At 51.1% G+C, this 26,107-nt stretch overlaps 1 protein-coding gene across 5 annotated transcripts; it reads left to right on the plus strand.

The window, feature by feature from the left end:
* HPS1 (HPS1 biogenesis of lysosomal organelles complex 3 subunit 1) lies at positions 1–24,645 on the plus strand. 5 transcript variants are annotated; one of them, XM_074339244.2, is made up of 21 exons: positions 2–224; positions 1,223–1,400; positions 1,654–1,738; positions 3,293–3,409; positions 8,065–8,202; positions 8,422–8,564; positions 8,937–9,045; positions 11,168–11,328; positions 11,793–11,895; positions 12,550–12,645; positions 12,766–12,841; positions 14,788–14,843; positions 15,909–16,076; positions 16,168–16,347; positions 17,416–17,477; positions 17,993–18,127; positions 18,203–18,263; positions 19,343–19,495; positions 21,615–21,728; positions 23,343–23,425; positions 23,866–24,645. In XM_074339244.2, exons 4-21 carry the CDS (start codon positions 3,293–3,295, stop codon positions 24,026–24,028), a joined length of 2,118 nt encoding a protein of 705 aa, XP_074195345.1. In that variant the 5' UTR covers positions 2–224; positions 1,223–1,400; positions 1,654–1,738; the 3' UTR covers positions 24,029–24,645. The 5 variants fall into 5 exon arrangements, 4 of the variants coding, with proteins under 4 accessions (XP_088648034.1, XP_074195345.1, XP_074195346.1 ...); XM_088791908.1 differs by lacking the exon at positions 1,223–1,400 and having other exon boundaries at positions 1–224; positions 11,793–11,931; XM_074339245.2 differs by lacking the exon at positions 1,223–1,400 and having other exon boundaries at positions 18,203–18,267; positions 19,350–19,495.
* The last annotated feature ends 1,462 nt before the right edge of the window (positions 24,646–26,107 follow it).

Consider the following 26,107-nt stretch of genomic DNA (forward strand, 5'->3'; position numbering starts at 1 on the left):
GTCACGTGGGCCCACCCGGAAGCGCGGCCGCGGGCTGGGGGCTGGCTAGGCGGTGTTTGGGCCGCGATCTGGCCCGTGGGTCTCCTCCACTGCTCCGGCGCCGACCTCGGCTGCCCACTCCGTGGCGGCCCGGCTTCCTCCGGGACCCCCGCGCGGCCCTCCCGGAACTGGGGGAGCGGGCCCCACCACCAGCTTCACCCACCACCCGGGCTGTGTGGCCGTAGGTTCGTCGCTTCAACTTCTCACAAAGTTTCTGCAGCTACGAAGTGGGGCGGGTGCCACAATCCAGGCCTTCGCCCCAGGGTAGCTGTGAGGTCTGGGAGGATTTGGGGGTGAAACTGCTGCGTAAACTGGAGACGTGCGGCAAACAGGAACGCTGCCATTGGGGGCCCACGGAGGCGAAATGCTCGCTCGCGTTGGCGGATTCTCCCTCCTGGGTCCTGCAGCCCAGCGGGGGCAAGGCGAGGCCCTAAGGGAGCGGGGCCGAGACGGAGCTGCTGGGGGCAGGAGCGGCGGCCGGCCCTTGGGGGCGGTTTGCTGGGCAGGATGGCGAAAAAGCCCCGAGGGTTCCCCCAGGTTGGTGGGTGCCCTCTATCGCTCCAGTGTGCCCTGTGTCCCTCCCGAGAGCAGGGTGGGGAGGAGAACAGGGAAATCACAAAATGACACCGGTGAGATGCTCTTACCATCGGACTTTTGGAATAAAAAGTAGAACCTAATGTCCACGAAAACGCACTCCCATTTTTTCTGGGAAGACGGCGTTAAGGCCAGCCACGCCGTGTTGTCAGTCTCAGTTACGTTACTAAAGATGCTGAGCCGCTAACAGCCCTTTCATGCCTCTCATTTGCGGAATCTGGTTGGTTTCCTAATTAAGCTAACTCTTTATATTGTTCTTGTCTTTTGTCATCAAAATGTGAATGATCTGGAACCAGTTTAATTCATCCTGTTATTTGATGAAGGGCCATGGGTTAATAAGAATAAAGACCCCCACACACACCGCCCCCAACTCTATGTAAGAAAGTAGAGTTTGCTGAGGGCAGGCCTGCCTGCGTATAGTCACTATAACCCTGTAGGGAGGTGGAGCAGGGATTTTTCTCCCTTTCACAGCAGGAGTTTGAGGTTCAGAGAGGTTTAAGGGTCTTGGCAAAGCCAAAACTAGAACCGGCTGGCTCTCAGGTTCCTTTTGTGTTGGTTTATTTACTGCCATTCATCGCATCATCTCCAGATACCCCCTCTCTTCTGGGACTGCTTCCCCACGCGCCTGGGTTGTGCTCTGCTGTCTCCTGACAGTGCTGACACACTCCCTGGGGCTGCTCAGGGTGGGTCTGCTGCCCACACCATGGCTCTGAGTGACCCACAGTGAAATAAGAAGTCTTAGAAGGAAACTGTTGGTGGAAATTAAGGTTTGTGGGCACCTGCTACGTCCAAAGGACTGTGCTGGCCGGGTTCCTGTTCTCCATTGTGGGAGGGTGGGAGTGGGAGGGATACAGGGCACTCAGTCACCTCAGGCCACCGGGAGGATGTTCTGAGCGGACTGCCGCAGGGCCAGAGAGAGACCTTGGACCACTCAGCCCTTCACCACCTTGTCCAATCCCAGGAACAGGCAACAGTCAGGGCAAGGACCTCTGCTTGCCCTCATGACCTCTCTGTTTTAAGCATTTGCAGGACCCACTGAGTCTGTCTGCGGCAGGCCTTTCTGAACCTCTGGCCGGCTGGAAGCTCTGCTGTGCTCCTTACCAAGGTAGATGATCGTGCCTGATCTGGGGCAGACGGAGGCAGGCAGCACCCACTCGGGGGCTACTCGGGGGCTGTGGGAGGTGGACAGAGTCGCAGGCAGTGGGCTGAGCCCTCCTGGGCTCTGCAGAGCCCTTTCTTCCCCACCCCTGCCCAGCTCTCCATCCTCATGTCACTTTTGCCTCTTCTCTCCTTCCTCCTTTGCATCCAGATCTGCTGTGTCTCTAAGCTACACCTCTGAATCTGCCCCTCCTTCTCCTAGCCTCCACCAAGGAGTGGGTCCTCATGACCCCACACCAGGATGATGGGCCTCCATAACCTTAACCTCCCCATCGAGGACCTGCACACCACTTCCCACACCCTTACCAGGGGCTCTCACTGTTAACCACGGCCTCCATTCCATAGCCCGCCATTCCCCAACTCTTATACTCCCTTCCCATCAGCCTGGCCCCTCAAGCCCCCATCTTTGTCACACTCACCTGGCAGTCCCAGGTGAGCCTCTTCCAGGTCCACTTGCCCTAATCCAGCAACCTCTTTACACTCCCTTGCTCTCGCAGTCTGCCTCGTGTTTAGCAATTCCACGGGAATAGGCTACATGCTCTTTTTCACTTTGCTGGAAATACCTTAAGGCCAGGGGCCCTGAGTTGGAGTTGATAAACTAGAGATTTGGGGGGAATTCAGTAAGTACCACTAAGCTGGTCTCCTAGGGAATCCTAAAAAGTGTAACTGAGTCTGAGACCTCAAGGTGCTATGATCCTATTGAGGAAACTGACCTCCACTCACAAAAGAGTCAGAACAGAGCTTGCTAATCATAGCACACGTGCAGCATGGTCACATCTGTGTGGCACATGCGTACATGAGGAGGTTTGAAGCCCCTGCCTGGGGTTCTCTCAGCTGCAGGCAGCTGGCCTGAGAGCTCTGGCCTCAGGAGCCTTGGGCAGGCTGCCCCGAGGGCGAGAGGACCACTGACCTCCTGCACCCAGAGGAACAAGGCACAGTGGGGGAAACTCGGGATTAAGAATCTACCAGTTGGTGAAAAATAAAACACATTTTGTATAATCAAGCATTAAAGTGTGTGTCGTAGAGGACACCTGTGTGGGTGGTGGGGCAGGAGGTTCAGAGGGACCGGAGATACCGGAGGATGTGACTGAGGACACAGCAGCTGCCACCAGACCGCCTCCCTGTATGGTTGACTCTGTGTCCAGATCGAGAGCTGGGCCCTTCCTTAGGTTCGGTCTAGGAGGCCCGTAGTGGGTCCGATGCTGTGGGGAAAACAGAGGAAAGAGCCCCAGCTTTGGCATGAGACAGGCCTGGGTCTGGATGCCAGTCCTGCCACTTCAGGCTGCATCACATCCTGCCCTGTAGGATGGCAGGAACTGAAGTTTCCTCCTTTATCAAGGCGTCATGAGAGTGCCACGCAATAACACCAGGGAGGCCCGTGTGGTAGTGCCTGGTGCACAGTCGGGGCTCAGCAGGCATGCGCTGGGATTACGATCCTCTTCGTGACTCAGGCCCAGCTTACGGACATGGGGGTGACCTTGACCTTGCTTCTCCCTGGCAGATGAAGTGCATCTTGGTGGCCACAGAGGGTGCTGAGATCCTCTTCTACTGGACAGATGAGGAGTTTGAAGAGAGTCTGCGGCTGAAGTTCAGTCCCTCAGAGAATGAGGGAGAAGAGGTGAGTGCCGGACAGGAGGGGTGGGTGGGTGGGGACAGCACAGAACTACCAGGAGGCAGGAGAACCTGCCCACCCCCTCCTGGCCCAGCCTCGGGAATTAATGGCGGTGTGTGTGGTCCAGCATCCCTCACACATGGCCCCACATCCTCAGAGGCCGGCTTCTTAATGCTCTAGAGTGTAGTGACTGCACCCCGTACCCCACCCAACCCACCCCAGAACTCACTGGGCTACATGAGGGCAGGAGAAGGAAGAATGTTAATCACACAACAGAGAAACGTTATCTCACCAGTTTCTCTGCCTAAAAAGTTTAGCATACGCTTAACATTAATTTTTATAACAGCTATATTAAGGTACAATGGACATACTATAACCTGAGCATACTCAGAATGTACAATTTGACACACTTTATTATGTCCATATATCTCCTATTCCGTCACAGTCAAAAAAATGAGCAAATCCACCATCCCCAAAGTTTGTGGTCCTCCTTCACCCCGCCACTCCCACTCGGGCAGCCGTGGATCTGCTTTCTGTCACAGCAGATGAGTTTGTATTTTATAGACTTTTATATGATGAACTCCTACAGTATGTGCTCGGGGTTGGGTTTTGGTTTTGGTTTGGTCTAGCTTCTTGCACTCAGCCGAATTATTTTGAGAGTCATCTCGGGTCGCGTGTATCAGTAGTTCATTCCCTTTCAGTAGTCTGTTGGATCACTACACCACAGTTTCTTCTTCCATTTATCTGTTGATCGTAACAACATGCGGATTGCTTCCAGTTTTTACTCTTACACATAAAGCAGCTGTGAACTTTCACATACAGGTCTCTGTGTGAACATCGGCTTTCATTTTTCATGGGTAAATCTGTAGGGTAGCATGGCTGGATCGTGTAGGTGTATGTTAAACTTTTTAAGAAACTGCCCAACTTTTCCAAAGAGGTTGTATCATTTCATATTCCACTAGTAGTGTGTGAGAGTTCCATTTCCTCTGTGTCCTCGCTAACACTTGCTGCAGTCAATCTTTTTCAATTTAGTCATTCTAATACATGGGTATCTAATAGAAAGTGACTTTTCTATTAATATAGTTTGTTCATGACAGACTCGTTGTGTTTTAATTTTCATTTTCTACGTGACTAATGATTTTGAACATCTTTTTATGTATTTGTTTTCTATCTTTCTGTCTTCTTTAATGAAGTTTCTGGTCAAATCTTTCGCCCATTTTTTATTAGGTTGATTGTTTATTATTTTTATTGAGTTTTGAGAGTTTCTTATATATTTTGGATACAAGTGCTTTAGTACATACATATTTTGTAGATATTTTCTTCCAGTCTAGGCTTTGTCTTTGCATCCACTTAACAGTCTTTAAAAGCAGAAGTTTTTAATTTTGATAACTCCAATTTATCTTTTTTGTTTGTTTTTGCTTTTATGGATAATGCTTTTGGTGGCATATCTAAGAAATCTTTGTCCAACCCAAGATCACAAAGAGTTTTCCCTATATTTCCTTCTGGAAGTTTTATAGTTTTAGGTTTTATATTAGATCTAATGATCCATTTTTACTGTTTATATATAGTGTAAGGTATTGTTTTTTTGTTTGTGTTTTGCATTTGGACATCCAATTTAACACTTTAATATTACAACTCAGAGATATAATTTCCATTCTACATTTTGAAGGAGTCATTTATTTTGAAAAATTTCTCCAGATTAATTTGGGGTTAAAAAAATCTTTATTGGGGATGCGTAGAGGTGTGCTTGCGTTTCCACAGCAGCAGAGACTGGTTGCCTGTCAGAGCCCTCCCTGCTCTAACAGGCCAAACCATCAGCTGAACCAGCTTCACTTCTGCAGTTAACTCCCCTCAACATCACTTGTATTCATGTTCCAATTGTTAGGAATCTAACAAAGTATCCAAGATCATGGACATTTAAATAGTTTTGTTGAAACTAAAAAGCAGGTCTATCTGTTAGGCTCTGTTATTTTTTTAGCAGTCAACACGTGCAATTTTTAAATTAAGAACGTTTAAGTATTTCAGTTCTTAATCTATTAATTCAGCTAGCTTTTTTATGATGTTTCGTTTCCTCTTTAATGAAAACCTGGTAAAGGAACAAACTAATATCCTCCTGATTTTTCAGTTTCTAAATGATTAGTGTAAAGAAAAAAAGTCTTTGAAGTTTTATTTTTTATATACACAACACATTTTTTTTCTTGATTCTATAAATAATGTGAATTAATTGTAGGAAATTTGGAAATACAGAGAAATAGTTTTTAAATGACCCATAATTTTACTACCCATAGCTATTAGCTCTTTAATATATTTTCTTTGGGTCTTTAACTTTTATATATGGTTGGGATCATGCCACATTTACAGTTTTATTTCCTTTTTTTTCCCTTCACTTGCCATTATATCTAAAGCATTATTCCATTTTGTTAAAATATTTTCAAAAGCGTAAGTCTTAATGGAAACATTCCAGTGTATGAATAAATGCCTCATCATTTATTTAACCATTTCCCCATTACTAGACATGTGTATTGCTTGTAGTTTGCTGTAACTATTGCTTTAGGGAACATTTGTGCTTGAATTTTATTCCACATCTGATTATTTCCTTAAGATGAGTTCCTAAAAATAGAAACATGATTCAAAAGTCATTCAAAGATATCGTGCCACTTTATAATTCCACCAACTAATATACAAGCATGTGCCTTTTCACTCTGCCTACACCAAATATTTTCATCTCCCCCCAGAAAAATTTCTTGCTACACCTGCAGAAAAAACTACTACTTTTAAAACGAATTGCTGTACGCAATCTAGATTTTTTTTTTTTAAACAGGACTTTATTGGGGAACAGTGTGTACTTCCAGGACTTTTTTCCAAGTCAAGTTGTTGTCCTTTCAATCTTAGTTGTGGAGGGCGCAGCTCAGTTCCAGGTCCAATTGCCATTGCTAGTTGCAGGGGGCACAGCCCACCATCCCTTGCGGGAGTCAAACCGGCAACCTTGTGGTTAAGAGTCCACTGGCCCATGTGGGAATCGAACTGGCAGCCTTCGGAGTTAGGAGCACGGAGCTCCAACTGCCTGAGCCACTGGGCCGGCCCCCACAATCTAGATTTTTAAGGGACTTTTCTATTAATACAATTTGTTCATGACAGTTCAAGAAAATTGTGGTGTGTGAATAATTCAACAAACATTTGCCTATCTGGAGGGGCAGTCAACAAATATTAATTGAGAACCTACTATGTGCCAGTCTCGGGGGTAAAACAGTGACCATAGCAACATGCCCCGCTCTCATGGAATTAGAGGCTAAAGAGGGACAACATACAGTGAACCTAATAAACACCATGAGTTCAGAAAATGATACATGGTCTGAAGAAGTTAAACCTGCGATCGGTTGGGGACTGACTGGGGCAGGGTGGTCTGAGGGTGGGTGATGGATCAGGAGAGGAGCCATCCGAGCTGAGATCTGAATAATGCAAAGGAACCACTGTTCAAGCTTGACTCACAGACTCTGCAGCAGCTGGACACAGACCTTGGTTCCTGAATGCTGAGACTGTTGGAAGAAAAGGTGCTGCGCAGTGCGGTGAGCACTCATGTTTGAAAAGCTGCACGTTGCCCCTGGCTGCTTGCCTGTTTTGCTTTTCAAGGCAAGGTCTTACTCAGCTCCTTGTAGATTTCACGAGCTCCAAGTGAGGACTCTGTTTTCTCCATATTTCAGGCACGGCTCCCAAAGTCAGCCTGGGGAAGGTCAGCTGTTTTCCTCTTTTCCATTCCAGTATTGCACATTTGAACTGTTACCATTCCACTGGCTTTATCCTATTTTATTGGCAGATTTCCAACACATTTGTCCCATTTCTTTTTGGCTGTATTGGTTTTGTTCCTTATTTTGGAGGGTAGAGGGAATGAATGGGGGAATAGCTTATAAAAAGTCAAAGTAATGCTTGTTATAGGGAAAGTACAGAAACATATAAGGGGGCGGATTACAACCCCTCTATCCAGACGTTATAACTTAAATGATGTTGACTTTCTTAGTATCTTTTCAATAGTTTGGTTTTCTGTGTGTTTTAAAATACAGAGCATTCACAAGCATTTTTTTTCAAAACAGCATTGTATCAGAGGAATTTTCCATGTCATGGAAATACTCCACTATTTTAAGTGGCTGTCTATTCTTCCATCATTTAGATGTGCTGTTATTTATTTAACTTATTTCCGTGGTACTGGACATTTTTTCCAGCTGCTTGCTATTAATGATGCCATAGTGACCAGCCTTGGACATGTGTCTTTGCCCCTCTCTCTGGTCATTTACCTTAGGATAGATCCCCCTGCAGAATTTCTGGAGCAAAGGGCATGGACTTTGGTCCATGTAGCGAACTCTCTGAGAGTTGGCCAGTTCTCCATTAAATGCCACAAGCTTTCTGCTGTGGAAATGTGGTCTAATCCCTTAACGTTTCCTTCTAGATTCAGAGCCTGAACAGCACAATTAGTTGGCTGGTGCCTCCCAGCCTTCCTAACTACTACCCAAGGTTTGGGGGCAGTGTCTTTTGGCCCCACTCTCTGTCAGGACACTGATACCCTCCCAGGTGGGTCTAAAACTATGGAGACCCTTGGTGTTATGTGCTTTCCTTTGTCCCCAGGGTCTGGCACATTAAGCCGTGTAATTTTTCTTCCCCTTTTACAGTTTCCCGCCCTGGAGGACCAGCTCAGTACCCTCCTGGCCCCGCTCATTATCTCCTCCATGACGATGCTGGAGAAGCTGTCGGACACATACACCTGCTTCTCAACAGAAAATGGCAGCTGCCTGTATGTCCTCCAGCTGGTGAGTGTGTGGTCCTGGGGCCTGTGTCCCTCTTCCCTCAGCTCCACGGGCAGTCCACATACCTCCTTCCCCCAATCTTGAACTTGACACTCCTTCAGAAGGCAGAAACTGTGTCTCACCCAATCCCCCAGTACCTGAGCCTCCCCTGCTGCCCCCAGGCATCAGGGCCCATGAGGGGGTCCCCTGGTGCCGGCTGATAGGAGCCCGCTGTGCCTGCAGTTCGGAGAGTGTCTGTTCATCGCCATCAGCGGAGACCACGCAGAGGGCGAGGGGGACCTGCGGCAGCAGCTGCGCGTGCTCAAGTACCTGTTCGAGGTGCACTTCGGGCTGGTCACTGTCGACGGCCAGCTCATCCGAAAGGAGTGAGTGCTCCTGACTGGTCCTCTCTGGTCCTTTGCTAAGCACCTTCTTGAGGCCAGGCAGTTTATGCCCCTCTGGCATCTGCACTCTGCCCCTGGCTCCTTCCTGGGTCTCTCTCACTGGCTTTGTGTCATATCTGTGTGGGAGACTGAGAAGTGCAGCGGCTTGCTTAGTCGCCTGGCTCCTGGGTCCGTGCCCAACCCACTCCACTCCCTGGTCAGGGCACAGCCCGCTCTGTGCTCTGTGGGCTCTCCCAGTTATTTTGTTGTATCACATGTGCTTACCCAGCCCTGACAGTGATCTAGGACTGTGCTCCTTTGGTTGAGGCTGGGGACAACCAGCTTTTTCACAAGTGCCTCCCACTCTGTCCCCAGACTGCGGCCCTCAGACCTTGAGCAGCGCGTCCAAGTGTGGGAGCATTTCCAGAGCCTACTGTGGACCTACAGCCGCCTGCGGGAACAGGAGCAGTGTTTTGCTGTGGAGGTGACTACAGGGTGCGGGAGTCCTTAGGTCCAGGAAGTGTCAGGTCAGCAGGGTTGTGCAGCTTTAAGACCATGTTTTGACGCCCCCAATGAGTGAGGTCACAGGCAGACCCTCAAACTCATGCCTTTCGAGGGTTGCTCTTTCTGACCACATGGTGCGTTGGGTACTCTGATGGGCCTTCCTCCAATAAAACAGCTAGGTCCTGGATAGAACAGATTTTGAACGCAGTGTTTGGGCTCACAGTGAATTACGGAAACCTCAGAAGATAGCCCCTTCAACCATGACCCCTCCTCCCAAAAACTTATATTGTGCTGAAACTGGAGTGGAAAGTAGTGAAAACTAAGCAACACTAGAGGCAGGATTGCCTGAGTGCAAATGGTGATAGCGACACTATAAGCAGAAACTCAGCCTGAGACCAGCAGCACCGTGGGAAAGCTGAGCCTGTGCGCCTCGTCCAGCCCAGACCTGAGGAGCTAACGTGGCTCTTGTCAGTCGCACTCCCTGGCCCGTGTAGACAAACACAAACTCTCTAGATCAGTGGTTCGCACACTCCAGTGTGCATCAGAATCATCTGGAGGCTTGTCAGGTACAGGTTTCTGGGCCCCGCTTTTCTCATTCAGTTGGGGGCGGTAGTGGGGATGCTCTAGAATTGGCATTTCTGACAAGTTCCCAGGTGATGCTAACTATGCTGGTCCAAGAACTACACTTTGAAAGCCACTGCTTTAGAGGACAGATGAAGAGCAAACAGATAGGAGCTCACAGCTAATGATCAGATGCACAAGAAAACAAGCCACCCTGAGTGAGAGTCAGGAATCAATCACCAACAGACTTAGATCCCAAGGAGCTTGATATACTGAAATTGTTAGGTACAGAATATAAAATAACTATGACCTATTAAAAGATATAAAAGCTAAGAAAAGAACCCATAATGTAGGTATTTTAGCAATGAAAACATAATTGTTAAAATGAAAACCTCAAGGGAAGGGTTAAATAGTAGATGAGACATAGCTAGAAAGAGAATTAGTGAACTGGAAAATAGATGTGAAGGAACTCATTTTCATACCCCTCCCTCACTCTTCCAATAAGCGTGTAGTACCCACTGTATGCTAAGAGGTGTGCTAGGCCCTGGGAATACAGACATGAATAAATACAGTCCCTGCCCTTGGGGGGAAACCAGCTTTACATATATACTAAAAGATAGAATAAAATTTCCTGGGTGCTGCCATATTAGGTTTCTCCTCAAAATCCATAGTGGCACAAAGGATGGCATGGTCAACTTCCTGAGACATCAGGGAAGGCTTCTTGTAGGGGGTAATCTAACGCAGTTAAGATAAAATCCAAACTCTTTCACAGCACCCACTAGGCCTTGTATGATCTGTCACTGCCTGTCACCCCAGCCTCTCTCGTCCTCACTCACTACGTACTGGCCTCCTGCGACTTCTTCCCATTTCAGGAGTACTCTCCATGTAACTCTCTGCAGTATGGTCGTCATTGGCTACATGTGGCTGTTGAGTATTTAGGTTTTGAGGATTTAGTAACAAAAAAAGAATGTCAAATATCCCAGTAATAATGATTTCATATTGTATGTTGAAATGGTAATATTTTAGATGTACTGTGTGAAATAAATTACTACTTTTTAACATAGTTACTAGAAAAATTTGAATTGTGCTTGTCTTATGCATCAGTCGGAAAGCACTACTCCAAACTCTCTCCCTGCCTCAGTGCCTTTGCATATGCTCTTTCCTCTGCTTGTAGCATTCCCCGCCCCCTCCTCTGACAGGATTTTCTTGTTCTTTAGCTATTAGTTAAAGATCACCTCCTCAGGGACATTTTCTTTGTACACCTCACCCAAGTGGGTCTCTGCTGTGTTCTCTAGTCCAGTACTATATATTTCCTACACAGCACTTATTAAAGTTGGCGCTTATTATCTTTTTCCTTGCATATTGTCTGAATCATCCATTAGAGTCCAATGACCAGACTGCTGGTCTGAGTCTCCCTGTTCCCAAGTGTCTGGCACTAGTGTGCGCTCAGGTGACTGAGTGAATGTCCCCACCAGCCAGGGCACGCAGCAGGAGAGGGTGGTAGATGACATGGCTTTCTCTCCCTGCCCACCTGTGGCCAGGCTGTGGAGCGGCTGATTCACCCTCAGCTCTGTGAGCTGTGCATAGAGGCTCTGGAGCGGCATGTCATCCAGGCTATCAACTCCAGCCCTGCACGCGCTGGCGAGGAGGCCCTGCACGCCTTCCTGGTCGTCCACTCCAAGTTGCTGGCTTTCTACTCCAGGTGAGCCTGAGGCCTCCGGGCCCCTCACATTCACCCCCCCGAAAAGCACCACTTCCCTGGCCAAGAAAACCTTCAAGACCCATCTCTTCTGGGAAGCCTTCTCAGATTCCTCAATTCTTCAAGCCCTCTCAGCTCACTCCCTTCCCTGAGTGATTTCTTCCCAGAACATTGTCCGAGTCTGAATTTAGGACTTCCTGATAGCGCTGCTCCTGGCCCCTGGTGGTTTCCCGTTGGTAATTTTTTTTTTTATCGGAACCAAGTTTTATTTTAAAAATCAATGAGTTAATTTTATTTCTACCTTGCCTTTGTCCAAAATCAGTGAGGTCATTTGGCACATTTGTAAACTCCTTGAGGGTAGGGACCATACTCCAGATTCCCTTAACCAACCTGTCCCCGTCCACTGCCACCTGCAGGGCACTGGAGGTACCAGGCACGTGCTGAGCAGCCACCTGTTCTCTCTGCAGCCACAGTGCCAGCTCCCTGCGCCCAGCCGACCTCCTTGCCCTCATCCTCCTGGTCCAGGACCTCTACCCCAGCGAGAGCACTGCAGAAGATGGCAACACTCAGGTCTCGGGCAGCTCTCTGGGCAGTGGGAGGCCGTCAGTGAGACAGCCCCGGAAACCAGTCTGGAGGGTGCTGGGCAGGCAGCTGGGGAGGCCCTGGTTCCAAAGTCACAGTTCTGGGCACGTGATCGGGCATGACGTTTTTTTCTGGTGCTTTCAGATACAAGGAGAATTCTAGAATGCATGGGTTACAAGTGCAGATTTTTGGAGTCCGATCATCCCAGCTTCACCCCCTAGCTAGCTATGTGAGCTGGGCAGGTCCTTGCCCTGCCTGAGCCTTGGTTCCTTTATCTGTGCCATGGGGCAGTGATGGCATCTATCTACCTCTCAGGGTTGTTTTGAAGAATAAAGGAGACAGTTTACCGAGAGCCCAGCAGTGCCTGGGGCGTAGGGGACACTCAGTAAGTGCTAGCCACCACTGTCACCATCACTGTCATCAGAGGTGGTGGTTTGGATGCCAATAGGATGCGATTTCAGTGGTTCTGGAGAAAGACTAGACCACTGAGAATTGAAACATCCCTGGAAAGTGAGGACGCACACCAGGCCGTGAGGTGCAGTGGGGACACGCCTGTCCCTCTGCTCTGAGGACTGTGCTGGGAAGTGCTGGGAGGTGGAGCCTGTCTGACATGCTCTAACCAGTCTTCCGTGCCTGTCGCAGCCTTCTCCACGGAGGTCCTGGAGCAGCCAGAATATCCCTGTGCAGCCGGCCTGGAGCCCGCGTTCCTCAGGCCCCGCCAGGAGTTCTGCAGGAACTGTATGTGCTGTGCACCCAGCCCGCAGGGAAGGGCTGGGAGGGAATGGGAGGGTCTGCCCCTCCCCAGAGAGCGGGACCAGGGGTGAGCCCACATCCCCAGCTGCCCCCTTCTCCCCCCAGGAGACAGACAGCTTCTCCCTCCCTGAGGAGTACTTCACGCCAGCTCCTTCCCCAGGGGAGCAGAGTTCAGGTTCAGGTGAGACCTGGAGGGGCGGGCAGGGCAGAGGCAGATGCCAAATGGAACCCATAGGGAATCTGTCTTAAGGTCCAGTGGACCCCCCGCCTGGCAAGGACAGGTATAGACACCCAGGTTCCTGGAGAACAAGACACTGTCAGCAGCAGCCCCTCTGTCTACCCTGCCAGCTCCAGCTTGAATGCAGGGACTACCAAGGCCACTCAAATGACTGCTAAAACGGTCTATCACACACCGGTTTCATTTAGAAATTCATCTCATACGTGTATTTTTTGCAATTAATAAGTAATCAAGTAATTAAAAAGAAGTAATCATTTGATTTCAAGTACAGTGTTTTAAAATATAAATATTCATTCTCTATAGTTTATACCTTACCTGTTTTTTCAAAGTATGTGGATAAACAACAAGAAACTGAAAATATTTAGAATGTTATCAACAAAACAGAAAAGGGCAACATTGCTTAGGAAGGTGAGCCAAAGCCTAGACTGCTGTCGTCACTATGACGGGACATCACGTTTATCTGTGAAGTTCTTAGAGAAGAGGTATGTTCACGGCATCCGATAGGAGACAGAAGGCCAGAGATGCAGGAGGAGAAACTTCTTCGGGACTGAGTTTTGAAAGGAATTTACTGGATGGCTTCCTTAAGCCAGTGGTTCCCAACCCTGGGTGTACGTTAGAATGACCTAGGCCGCTTCCGCCAGACCAGCTGTATAGTCCGAGGGCTGGGGAGCAGGTGTGAAGCCTTTTAGAAGTTCCCCAGTGAGGCCCAAGATGGGAACCACTGCTATGCTCAGATTTAGGTTAGAACCGTGGTGCTCACCCCCAGCTGCACAGTGGGCTCACCTGGGATCTTTAAAAACTACGGAAGCTGGGCCTGTGCCAGAGCTTCTGACTTAACTGGTCTCGAGCGTGGCCTGGGCATCAGGATTTTCAGAAAGCCTCATGTGCAGCCATAGTTGAAAATCACTAGGTTAGAAGTTCTTTAGGTCCTTGGACGGGCTGCAAAGAGCCTGGGACACCCGAGATCATGTGCCAATTCATATGTGCTTGTATGTTTCTCTGGGGCCAGGGTCCCTAGCTGTCCTCAGTTCTCTAAGCTGCGCAGCGAGCCCAAAACACATTGAGAAGCACCACTGCGGGATGATGGCTGCAGTTCCCTTTCCTTCTCCTTCCCCTCATTCATCACGATCCTCCTCGCCCCTTTCTCTCAGTGGGTTTTTATGCCTCAGAGCTGTAAAGAATGCCATTCTACAGTGCACAGAACTCAGCTTACAAATGGCTTGAGGTGCACTCACCCGTTTGTAAATCAAGTGTTTGAAACAGGAAAAGGCTTCCCCAGAGAAACGTGGTTATAAATAATAGTATTTGCAATAGGCTATGAGAGAACACTGTTATTACAAACATATTTCCAATATGTAGTGAGTTCAGTAGGTTATTGTGAACTGTACTAGGAAAGGAAACGTCGCTCAATTCCCGGCACACACATAATAGGTGCTCAGTAAAATGCCTGGGGAAATGTGGACCGTGCGCTGCCTTCTAGTGAAGAGGCACTGTTACAGCCAGGAAGGGGCCTAAAGGAATAGAGCAGAAGCAAGGAGAGGATTGAGGGGGCTGAGGAGGGGCCAAGGAACATGCCCCCCACATTGCCAGGTGCACCCTCAGGCGCTTGCTCCCAGCAGCTGGCTTTGGGAGACGAGGAGCTTGTCTTCCCAGCCCAGGCTGCTTCAGTCCCGGTAGCGCAGAGTTCGCCTGCACTGGCTGGCTTGGGATAAGACGAGAACGGCAGTGCTGCTCCAGCCCGTACTAAGTGCCCTTATCCCTGCCAGGTGCTCAGAGCCGCTAATGGGGCGGGGCCATCTCTGCCCCACCCTCCCCTCTGACATGCTACTGAGTCATTGTTTACATTTTCCAATTATTTATGTTGTTATTTTATTACCTGTGGCCTGCAGGTAGCACCGTCTGGTTGGATGGGGGCACCCCACCCAGTGACACCTCCTTGGTCCAGGTGAGTTTCTCCTGGGGGTAGGGGTGCCAGGGCACGTGCTGGTCTGAGAAGCCGCAGAGGGCGCTGGGACTCCCAGGGTTTCTCTTCTGGGTGACCCCACAAGCACTGGCCTTCCTCCTGCCGCCTCAGGGCTGGCCAGTGCAGGAGACAGAGCTCAGCCCAGAAGCGGGGCTTGGGGGTGGGGGGTGACCTCCACTCCTGAGAAAGCCCTACCCTCTTCACTGTTCTTGAGAGTGAAAGTCCAACTTAATTTTTAATTTGTTTTTAATGAGAAAGTAAATATATTCATTATAGAAATATATTTGGGAAATAACAAAAGTAAAATATGGAAAAGGAATAAAAATCACTCTCAGTCCCACTCCTGGATGTTAACTACTAGATTTGGGGGTATTTCCTTCTAGTCTTTCCTGTGATTTTATATATATACACAAAGAATCCATCACATGCATGTTACTACTTATTTAGCAAATCCCCAGAACAACTAGTACTTTGTATGCAGTTTTTTGCTGTTGTCATAAGACTGCAGTGACATCCTTATAGAGGAGTTTTGGTAGCATCTCTAATAATGTCCTTAATTCTCTGCCTTTCCCCACTAAAGGTTTCTTGCTCAGAGCCTTCCATAAGGCTGGAGTCTTGCTCATTTAGTCATTTTATGCCTCAGTTTCCCCATTGGAATGGCTGTCAGGATGTTCTGAGAGTGGTAGAAATGACAGAATGTTACTTAACTTTCAAGTGTCTTCTGAAGACATGGGGAGGGAGCCTCTCCCTCTCACTCTGCCCCTGTCTGTTTCTTCTGCCTGTTTTGTCCCTTCTGTACCACCCACCGCCCCTGCTTGGCATCCAGTCCTGACTCTGGGCAGAAAGGCCAGAAGAAGCTGAGAGAGAGAGACAGACATTAGAACTGGAGCTGCTAAGGCAGTGTCAGCAGAGTTCAGGGATCAAAGAGCTGCAATTTCTTGGAGCTAAAATGTTTGCTTCCTGTGAGCATCCGTGGGTGGGTCTAACGTGCAGAGGTGGCCTGACAGGTCCCCCGGCCTTCCCACGACAGCTCCTCTTCCTCCACAGATCGCTGAAGACACCCTCCAAACGCTGATTCCTGGCTCCCCAGCAGCTGCCAGCCCCCAAAGGGTTTTCCTGGATGCCAATGTGAAGGAGACTTACTGCCCTATGATGCCCCACACCATGTACTGCCTGCCCCTGTGGCCAGGCATCAACATGGTGCTCCTGACCAAGGTATGGGTGCACCCTGCCTGTGCCAGTGACACTGCAGCCTGGATACCTCCCCACCAGGCTGTCCGTCCCCTGCCTCTGCTTCTTCCCTTAGAGCCCCAGCACACCCCTGGCCCTGGTCCTGTACCAGCTGCTGGACGGCTTTTCCCTGCTGGAGAAGAAGCTGAAGGAGGGTCTGGAGGCCGGGAGCTCCCTGCGGTCCCACCCGCTCCTGGGGGACCTGCGCCAGAGGATGGACAAGTTTGTCAAAAATCGCGGGGGGCAAGAGATTCAGGTGAGACCAGATTCCCAACATACCCCCCTCAGGGGGAGGAGGCAGGGCCTGTTCTGTTCACACCAGCGAGGGGACAAAGGCTCTGGGCCCTACCTCTGCCCCACCACAGCTGGGGGGACCTTGTTTCTCCGTTAGGAAACAACAAAAACTGACATTTCAGAACATTTTTATGTGAGTTGGGCAGAACACGAATAGTTCCCACGTTTTAGGTGAGGAAACGGGGACTTAACTAGTGACCTGGCCAAGATTCCTCAGCTGGTGAGCAGTGGGACCAGAGCCTGACCTGAGGACTCAGTCAGGACCCGTGGTCTGCCCCCCACACCCTCCCAGCATGGCAGGTTACACACAAGTGCAGGATGCAGTCCGCTCCCACACCAGGGGACTTAGAGCCCAGATGGGAGCCGAGGCCAGGAGACGAGGGACAGTACGTAAGCCTAGAAAGCAGGGCGCAGTCTAGTGAGGAGCCTGGGAGGAAGTTCAGGGGGTAGATTGCTTGTTCAGCAGCCGGCGGTGCTCAGGTCTGTGTGCAGAGCAGAGATTCACTGTAGCTGCAGTGCATGTCGGTCCCAAAATGAGCAGAGGAGTGGAGGAGACAGAGCAAGCGGCTGGAGCCCCTGAGGGCCCACTCAGAGCAGTCGGAAGGCTGAGCGTCTCTCCATACTTGGCAGCATCGCGGTGGCACCGTGATGGAATGCAAGCTTCCCCTTTAAGGAGATGGCCCAGGGCTGCTCCTCAGTGCCCAGCGCCTGCCCCGTGTCCACCCTCCCTCAGCTCACTTCCCTGTCACTGACAGCATTAGTTTATGTGTCTGCCAGCCAGGCAGTGAGCCCAGTACTTGGCACACAGAAACCGCTCTTGAAATAAACGACTGCCGAGTAGAATGTGGTATACAGTGCGGTGCAGAGAGCTGGAGGGACGTGCCAGAGACCCAGCTATGGCTGTGTGCGTGCAGATGTGTGCTGGGCCTGAAGAAGCCATTGAGAGGCACGATGCCCTCTCAGAGCGTGATGTCGAGAAGGCCTCCCCTGGACCTCACTGTGGGCTGACCTGTCCCCTGCCCTCCTACAGAGCACCTGGCTGGAGTTCAAGACCAAGGCCTTCTCCAGAACTGAACCCGGATCATCCTTGGAGTGCGTAGTGGGCTCTGAGGACAGTGGGGAAGGTTTGGGCAGACGGTCAGGTTTCCTCAGGCCAAGAAGAAGCCAATGCTCAGGAAGGCGCTTCTGAGGGAGAGGGCGTCCTGGGAGAGCGAGGTCCAGCTCGCAGACGCTGGAGGAGGTTGGGAAGGAGAGTGGTGAGAGGCTGAGCACCCACACGAAGGTGAAAGGCCCGGGTGCTGGCCCTGCGTCACTGAGTCAACACTGACGCAGTGCAACCTCGAGCATTTCCCCTCATTTATTGGTAAAATAAACTGTGGAGTTGGATGAGGTTCCGTGCCCTTCATCCCAAGTATTTGGAACTCCACCTTGGGGAAAAACTGGGAAGCTGCCTCCTGGGTCATTGTGGGTAAGGGAGTGCTTCGTCAGCCGTGTCCACACAGGGATGAGGTGCTGTCCTAGGTGGGTCTGTCATCAGTGCAAAGCAGGGGGACCACATGCTCTCCCAGGACCCTTCCTCTGTGACACCCTTCCCTCCCTGTGTGCAGGCTGCTCCAGGCGTGCGGGAAGGTGAAGCGGCAGCTCTGCACCATCTACCGTCTCAGCTTCCTGACCACGGCTCCAGGCCGGGGAGGCCCACAGCTGCCCCAGCACCTGCAGGACCAGGTCCAGACACTCATGCAGTAAGTGTGGGTGTGGCCCCTCGATAGCCGGGGTGGGGGACAGGGCACCTCCCCACACCCCTGCTTCCCCCACAGAGAAAAGCTGATGGACTGGAAGGACTTTCTGTTGGTGAAGAGCAGGAGGAACGTCACCATGGTGTCATATCCTCATGTCTGAGCCCCAGGCCCATCCAGAAAAGCCTTCGTGTCTGCCTGTGTCCTCCACCTGCTGACTCTGAAGGATGGGAGACTATACATTCCAGCTCCTCAGCTTTGCTCTGAAGAAAAGTATAGGAGATAGTGTTCTGGGAGCCTCTCTGTAGGAACACTCCAAGGCTGAAGTCACAGAAATCCCTGGTGTCCCAAAGTCACTTCATAAAAGCCTTGGAATTCGTGTTGTCAGTGTCCAGCCAGCAAAGTGGTGATGGGTCTTCCACAAGGGGCAGGGTCCTGGGGGCCGCGTCTTCCTCCTCAGAGGCGACAGCTCACAGCAGAATGTGAAGGCTCTGAGAAGGCCTACAGGAAATATGCTTGTTCTTGTTTAAAAAACCGTGTCCAAGGCCTAGTTGCCCCTGTTATTATAGAACATGGGTTTTATTGAACACGGAATTCCCCTGGAACTTTATGCAAAGCAGCTTTTCCTATATTAAAATCTCTAAAGGCTCGGGCCTCCAGTCCACTGAAACTTCTGTCTTCAGTGAAAGGGATGACAGACAGCCTTGTTAGCCACCAGCCACTGCCCTTCCATGGGTGTCTGTTCCCCTCTCAAATATGACCTTCCAACCCTTCGAGGTGAAGTGTAAAGATGGAACAAACTTCACAGTGACAAAATCACGGTGAGGTGTGTGTTGGGCGGTCAGCTAGGCCCACTTATTAGCTGTGTAGCTCTCCTCTCACACCAGCTTCACCATGTGTATAATTTAAACTCATTCCTCTTTAAAATCATAAAATAGGAACATGCCATGTTCCTGTCGGGTCCAGAACGCCCCGTATTAAATGTTCTAGTGTCATGGATCTATCATATTTGCGTCTCAGAACTTCTCAGCGTTGGGGGTTAGGAGGTACAGAGAGATCTGGAAGGGGAGCTCCTCGGGGGTTGGCTGAAATGGAAACCTTCGAGGAGAGGTGGGCATGGTAGGCCTGGCCTCCGACTCCACTGCCTAACCTTGCTGGAAGCCTAGGTCAGGGACAGAGAAGTGTCTTCCCGGCTCCTGGCTTACAAGCACCTTAACTCAGACCTTCACCTACCTAGAAGACTTCCCAGGCTTGGTGCACTTCATCTACGTGGACCGCACGACCGGCCAGATGGTGGCCCCTTCCCTCAGCAGCAGTGAAAGGACTTCGTCGGAGCTGGGCAAGGGGCCCCTGGCGGCCTTTGTCAAAACCAAGGTAACTGCCCGGCCCCTGTGCTCTTCACTGCCCGTCAGACAGGATGTGCTGGCCTGCACCCTGCCCCAGAAGGACTAGTGCCCCTGCTCTCGGGGCTCCCCTGAGGCTCTGCAGCACACCCCACCTGCACCCCTACTGTTCTCCTGTGTGTGTCAGCATCTGCGCCCAGCTCTGGAGGCTCCTAAGAATAGCAGCTTATCTCTGTCCCTCGGGCCCCAGTTGGCCACCAGAGCCATTTGGGCCTCAGCTGATGCCCGGGGGCACCTTCCTGGGTATATGCTGAGGTCCTGGACTGGCAGAGTCTGGACAGCAAGGTCAGAGGAGGAAATGGCCAGGGCACAAACAGATGCTCAGTAAGCATTTGGTGAATTAAGTAAACAGAAAGAAGAAACACAGCTTAATCAAGTGGACGATCAGAACTTAGAGTTTTCTGCTAAGGAAACATTCTCTGGTGGTTCTTCTGTTCTCTTTAACTGACTCTTCTTCGTGGCAAACTAGTATCCTTGGTGGAGAGAAGGGATGACCTCTGCCACTTTCTGAAAAACTAGGTATATACACAGACACACACTTTTTTGTGTGTCCAAAGAAAGCACATCAATAATGGTAAAATAAGATGGGTGACCAAAGGCCGGCGTTGGAGCTCCAGCTCTGGCTCTCACTAGCTCTGTGGCTGGGGTATCCCTTAGCTGAAGTTCTGTTTCCTTATCTGTGAAAGAGAATGTTACACTGTTGATGTCATGGAATTATTACAGATACCTGAGATGGTGCCTGTGAAATATTGAGCACAGTATGTGGCACAACATTGCGATAGGGTTCATTTCCTGGTACTGTCATCAGACCCACCATCTTCTTCATCCCTCTTTCCAGAGACAGTTGGGTTCTCTCAGTACATTTCTTTCGTTGCTTTTCTGTGCATTTTGTTGTAGTTGAGCTCTTTGTGGCTATGCAATTGTGTTTACCACATTTGCACTTCATTTCATATCAGATGCATTTCCTCATGTCATTAATTCTTTATAAACATGATTTTTAACGGCCCCACAATAGTCCATCATGCGAATGTAACATAATTTACTTAGCCATTTCCCCAGTGTTGAACACTTACGTTGTTTCCAGGCTTTCGCTATTATAAATAATTCCGCAGCACACACCTTCGTGCATCCATCTTTGTCCTCATCTCTGATTATTTTCTCAATATGGATTCCCAGAAATGGAATTACTAAGTCAAATGGGAGGAATGTTTTTAAGGTTATTGATACACATTGTCAAATTGCTTTCCTGAAGATACAGCAAATCCATGTATCTGTTTGCAGATTTGATTAGACGTTATGTCGTGGTCAGGTTTTGGAGCAAAGCGTGTGTGCCCTCCACTCAGCTTTTTGGTGAGAGCCTCATCAGGCCTTTTCCTGGCTCCAGGAAGTGGGGGAGCCAGCTGTCCCTGCTGCCACCCTCAGGTTACAGGCACTGTCAGGAAGCTTTGAATTAGGCAAGAGCATGGCAGAGGGACTGGCTGTAAGGCACGCTGTCCCTCGGGCACTGTTTCCATCGCACTCCTTGGTGAGCCCTGGTTTGGACTTCACCCCTGAAGCAGAGGACGTACCTAGATCAGGGTGCTCTACGTGTTTACATACTTTACCAGCACCTTCCCGGCACAGAACCTATACCCAAGGTGCCCCACCTGGAAGGGGACCAGGTGAGTGGCTGGCCCTAGACAGCAAGGAGGGGTTTCCAGGTGGCCACCCCTCCATCTCCTCCTATATTAATTGGCAGTGTCTTTGGTTCTATTCTGGCTTGAATGATGAGTTTACTAATTTATGGCGGGTGTGTCTATATAGTACAGTTATATAAAGTGTTTTTACGTGTATTTTATCGTCACAGTAACTGAAGGGGTAGTCCACCCATCCATCCAACATGGATTTATTCTTCAGCTGCTGCTCTGAGCCAGGGCCATGCCTGGGCACGAAGGGAGAAGAGCAGGACAGGCCCTGGACCTTCAAGGAGCTGCTCTTCTGAGGACTTTTCTTCCCCCAGAGACAAGAGCCTGAGCTCTGCCCCTGCGTGGGGAGAGGGTGACCCCGCAGGCCGTGGCCGTCAGGGCAGCCATGATCTCTCCTTTCCCCAGGTCTGGGCTCTGATCCGACTGGCCCGTAGGTATCTGCAGAAGGGCTACACCACGCTGCTGTTCCAGGAGGGGGACTTCTACTGCTCCTACTTCCTGTGGTTCCAGAACGAGATGGTGGGTGCGGCCAGGCCCCCGGGCAGCGCAGTCCTGAAATGCTTTCCCTTCCTGTAACACTTGGACTCCTTCCTTCTGGACTGTGTTCTGTCTGTCTCTTCATCTCTTCTCGTCCCTGGTGGAGCTGACAGATAGGCACAGCTGGTATGGGACCCGTTTCCACACAGACTCTGAGCCCTCCACCCAGCTGTGTGAAAGACTCATGCTGTCGTTCAAGGCAGAGTCCAGGTAATGTGTGAACAGAGACGCACGCCTGTGTGAGAAAGGCTGCTCAGGTCACATGCTTCCTCAGTGGTCCCTGGTCATCGTCCACTGCACTTACGAAGCACTGTCATTCCCATTGTAGCAGGGGACACACCCAGGAGGCTCAGAGCAATGAAGCAGCCTGCCAAGGTGACGCTGACCGTGGCTCGGGTCTCTTGCCTTCTGGCCTGTTTTCTAGACTTCCCTGTTATGACAGTGTACACCCAGGGCGTGGTAACTTCCTGTGTGTGTCTTCCGCCTGCCCCTCTTTCTCTCTTGCTCTGACTCTCGCTCTATCTCTGTGTCTCTCCTCTTTCGTTTGCTTTCTTTTCCTGTTTCTCTTTGTTTTCTCACTTGACACCAATAGTCATTATTCCAGCTCTCTAAGGGTCATTCCTTCTACCCCTCACATGTCTTTGGTCCTCATGCACCTTTCCCTCCCTCCTCATTCCCTACCCTCTCTCTGCTCCTGGAGAGAGGAGACCCTTTCCACAGGGAAGTGGTTATTGGGGTCTCTCACTGCTGTTCTCACAATCTGGCATCCACAAAGCCCCATACAATGGTTTGGGGCAGGTATCATTGACCCACTTCACAGGTGGAGACCCTGATGCCCTAGAGATGAAACATCATGGCCAGAGCCACCAAGGTCATTGGTGATGGAGCCAGAATCCAGACTCAGCTCTTTTGACCTGCAAGTTCCCATCTTTGCTCTGTGCCCTCAGAAGTCCCCAGTGTATATATGACCTTGACCTTAGCTTCTAGGGCAAGACATGGTTTCGTGTGTATGGCTGTCCCCCTGGGGTCACAGGGTGAGGCAGAGCTCTGTGGGGGCAGACCCAGTGAGCAGTCTGGCTGCACCTGTGCCTTTGTGTGGCCACTTACCACTGCCAAGTCCACCTTCTCACCTGCAGGTGGGTCCCAAAGTGCCCGTGTGAGCATGTCTGGTGCACATTGGGTGCTCGGTGGATCTTGACTCCCTTCTCCTTGTCCCACCCTGGGAATTCCCATCCTTTTCAAAGGGAGACTTGGGCCTTTTCATAATGCTTTGCTCTCTGTGACACCTCCCTGGGTCACCCTCCTCAGCACATGCTGGTCACTAACCCAGGTCCACTCATTTATGGGCATGAGAGTTACCACGTGCCAGGCATGATGCTCGGAACGTTATATACATTATTTCTAGTGTTTGTTGGGGATTATTGTTAGTCCCAAGTTATAGATGAGAAAACCAGGTAAAGAGATGCACGCGTTTTTCCCAGCAGCAAGTACCCACCAGGCAGAGGTGAGCCAGCCCTGAGCCCGGGGCCCAACCCAAACCCATGCTCTCCCACCACACCCACCACCTCCCCAACCAAGACCCTCTTCCTCCCTCAGGGGTACAAACTGCAGATAATCGAGGTGCCTGTCCTTTCCGATGATTCGGCTCCCGTGGGCATCCTGGGAGGAGACTACTACAGGTGACACCGATCAGAAGGCTAGTGGGGACAGTGGGCACACGGGTGATGGTGACAAGTGCCAGCTCCCCATAGCCTGGCCTGGTCCAGAGAGAGGAAGCGAGTGAGGAGCACATTTGGTTGGCTCTTGGCACCGTCTTGGCAGCATTTGCAAATGTCTGCACAGGGGCCTCACCACTTCCCTGCTGGCTCTGTGGCATTCTTACTTAGGACGCTGCTGTCAGCAGACCCCACACAGGCTTAACCCGAAGGGATGGACCACAATGGCCTGGGGCTGAGCCTCATACAGTTAGGTCAGTGAGGGGTGGGGAAGGCCTTGCCAGCCGTGTGCTGGGCCCAGTCAGGTAACAGTGTCTGCATGGCACTGGAAGAGGCCACTGGCTTTGCAGGGAGTGCCATGGCCTTGCTCCTGAATCAGCCTGTCCTCCCTTTTCCTTCCCCAGGAAGCTCCTGCGTTACTACAGCAAGGGCCACCCAGCGGAGGCTGTCAGGTGCCACGAGCTGCTGGCCCTCCACCTGTCCGTCATCCCCATAGACGTGCTGGTGCAGCAGGCCGGCGAACTGGCCCGGCGCCTGTGGGAGGCGTCCCGCGTCCCCCTGCTATAGGCCAGGGCAGACTGCCCTGGTGCAGTCTGCCTGTGCACCCCACTTCTCCAGCCCCCACCCCACCTGCAGACATCCCCGCAGCAAGAGCCGCCTCCCCTCCACCAGCCACCCGAGGATGGGACAGTCCCCAGGGCAGCCCCATGATTTCTTAAACTTCACCTAGAGCAGCCCCCACTCAGGCAATGACGAAACCCCCAAATTCTTCCCTCTAAAGGAGGAGGGAGGCCAGGGTGTGCTTTTGGTCTCATTAAAAGAACAGTGGTTGTGAGGTTAGAGCTGGGGCAGCCCCTCTTTCCGAGCTGCTCTCCGTTTATCCCCAGGAGACAGGAAGTCCCCAGTGCCTGCAGGTGTCTTCGGACCCCCTCTCGCTGCTGCTGTCCGAGTGGAGGAAGAGCTTCAGGAAGGCGTCTCCTCCCAATGAAAGGCGCTCTCTGGCTGGGTGTGAAGTCCAGCTCTGCAGCTTCCTGTCTGCAATGCTAGGCCAGTTTCCCAAACTTGAAACCTGTCTCCCCACTTGTAGAGTGACGGCACCTCCCTCTCAGGTGTTTGTCAGGGCTGCCAGACGTGCAGCAGGTGCTCAATAAACACTGGTTATGGTTATTCATATTCAAGCCAAACATGCCTGGCTGGACCCTTGGTGCTGAGAAACCCTGACGAGTCCGGCCTCTTGCTGCCGCACGCGCTTCTCGTCTCCTGCCCCAGCCCCACCCCCGAGATTCGTGTACTCGGTTCTGTCGATCCCAGGCTTTGAGGTTTTATAAACCCTGCCAGGTGGTCCTGGTGCCCTGGACTGAGAACCTCTGCCTGAGAAGTGCAGCCCCTCTCCTCCAACCTAGAAGCCCCCGCCCCAGAGTGGACACAAGGACGAGAGGCCATCGGAGACTGGGTCTGGAGCAGCGACGTGGCAGAAGTCAGCAGGCAGCGCAGCACAGTGGGGCTTCATTCATGACATGCCGACAGTAGCTGGGCCTTCTGTCTTCAGTCAGGCGCTGAAATTCATGCCAGGAAGACTGTTCTTCCCCGTTATGGGGACAGCTGGGGGGACAGAGGTACTGAGGGAACTAGAACCACAGCGCGAGCTGAAGTCCTCAGAAGGAGGCCGTGAGGGACAGTCTCCACGGAGCTGAGCAGGACTACATTCCTCTTAATAGCGGACAGAAGTTTCAAGTACCAACTGCGAAATGTACGGAAGAGTACAAAGGGGAAATAGTCTGGAAGCCCCCAGCCATTTAGGGTCCCCACCTTTGTCACCTAGTAGTTTCCCTTAATTTTTAGCAGCTGCATGATCTGACGTGTCCAGTTTAATCCCCCGTTTTCCAATATTAAATTTAACACCAGGGTGAGCATCCTGAGTGGGATTTAGCAGAGATACACAGGTGGGGTGAACCTTCTGTGGTGTCGTGCTGTGGAGGGGGTCTGAGTTGAGAGTAGAAAGATCCTCAGAAAACCCTCTTACTCGGAAACACCTTTTCCACATAGTCTCTCTCTTTGGGGATGCGTTTCTAACAGCAGGTTCCTAGAACACTGACAGATGTCGGAGCAGTACAGACACTTCCAACTCCTGGGGTGCATTTTTTCTACCAGGGGAATGGCCTGGCCTGCTAACTAATGGGCAGAGAACATAGGGGCTCCTAATTCAAGACAGACCCGAGGCCAGAAAGGAAGCGCTTCAGCTGAAGGGATTTACAGATGTGATCCTAACCCCGAGGATTCTTGGGAAGCGGGAAAGGTGCCAAAGGGCAGCAGAGAAATGTCCAGGCCTTCACCAGAAAAAGGTGAACCCGAAGAGTTACCAGTGAACTGGCCCCCAAGCCCATCACCTACTGCAGCAGCCTATGCACCTCATGGCATTGAAGCATTAGGGAGAGAACGCATGGCTTTCTAGGGCCCACTGACCGGTGTGGCCCTCGCTGCTGTTTTGTTGAGGCTCTGGTCACAGCGATGCTAAGGGGTGTTGGCCAGCAGGCTCCCTAAGTCTGCTGTGGGTGTAGAGCAGTTCACCTCTGTATAGGCTGGTAGGACAGAGTGGAAGCAGAGTCGGACCCGGGTCTGTCTCTCCTTAGGAGTCCCACTCCAGCA

Source organism: Rhinolophus sinicus, chromosome 15, assembly GCF_057876585.1.
Source record: "Rhinolophus sinicus isolate RSI-liver-muscle chromosome 15, RSI-T2T, whole genome shotgun sequence".
Classification (NCBI taxonomy): Eukaryota; Metazoa; Chordata; class Mammalia; order Chiroptera; family Rhinolophidae; genus Rhinolophus; species Rhinolophus sinicus.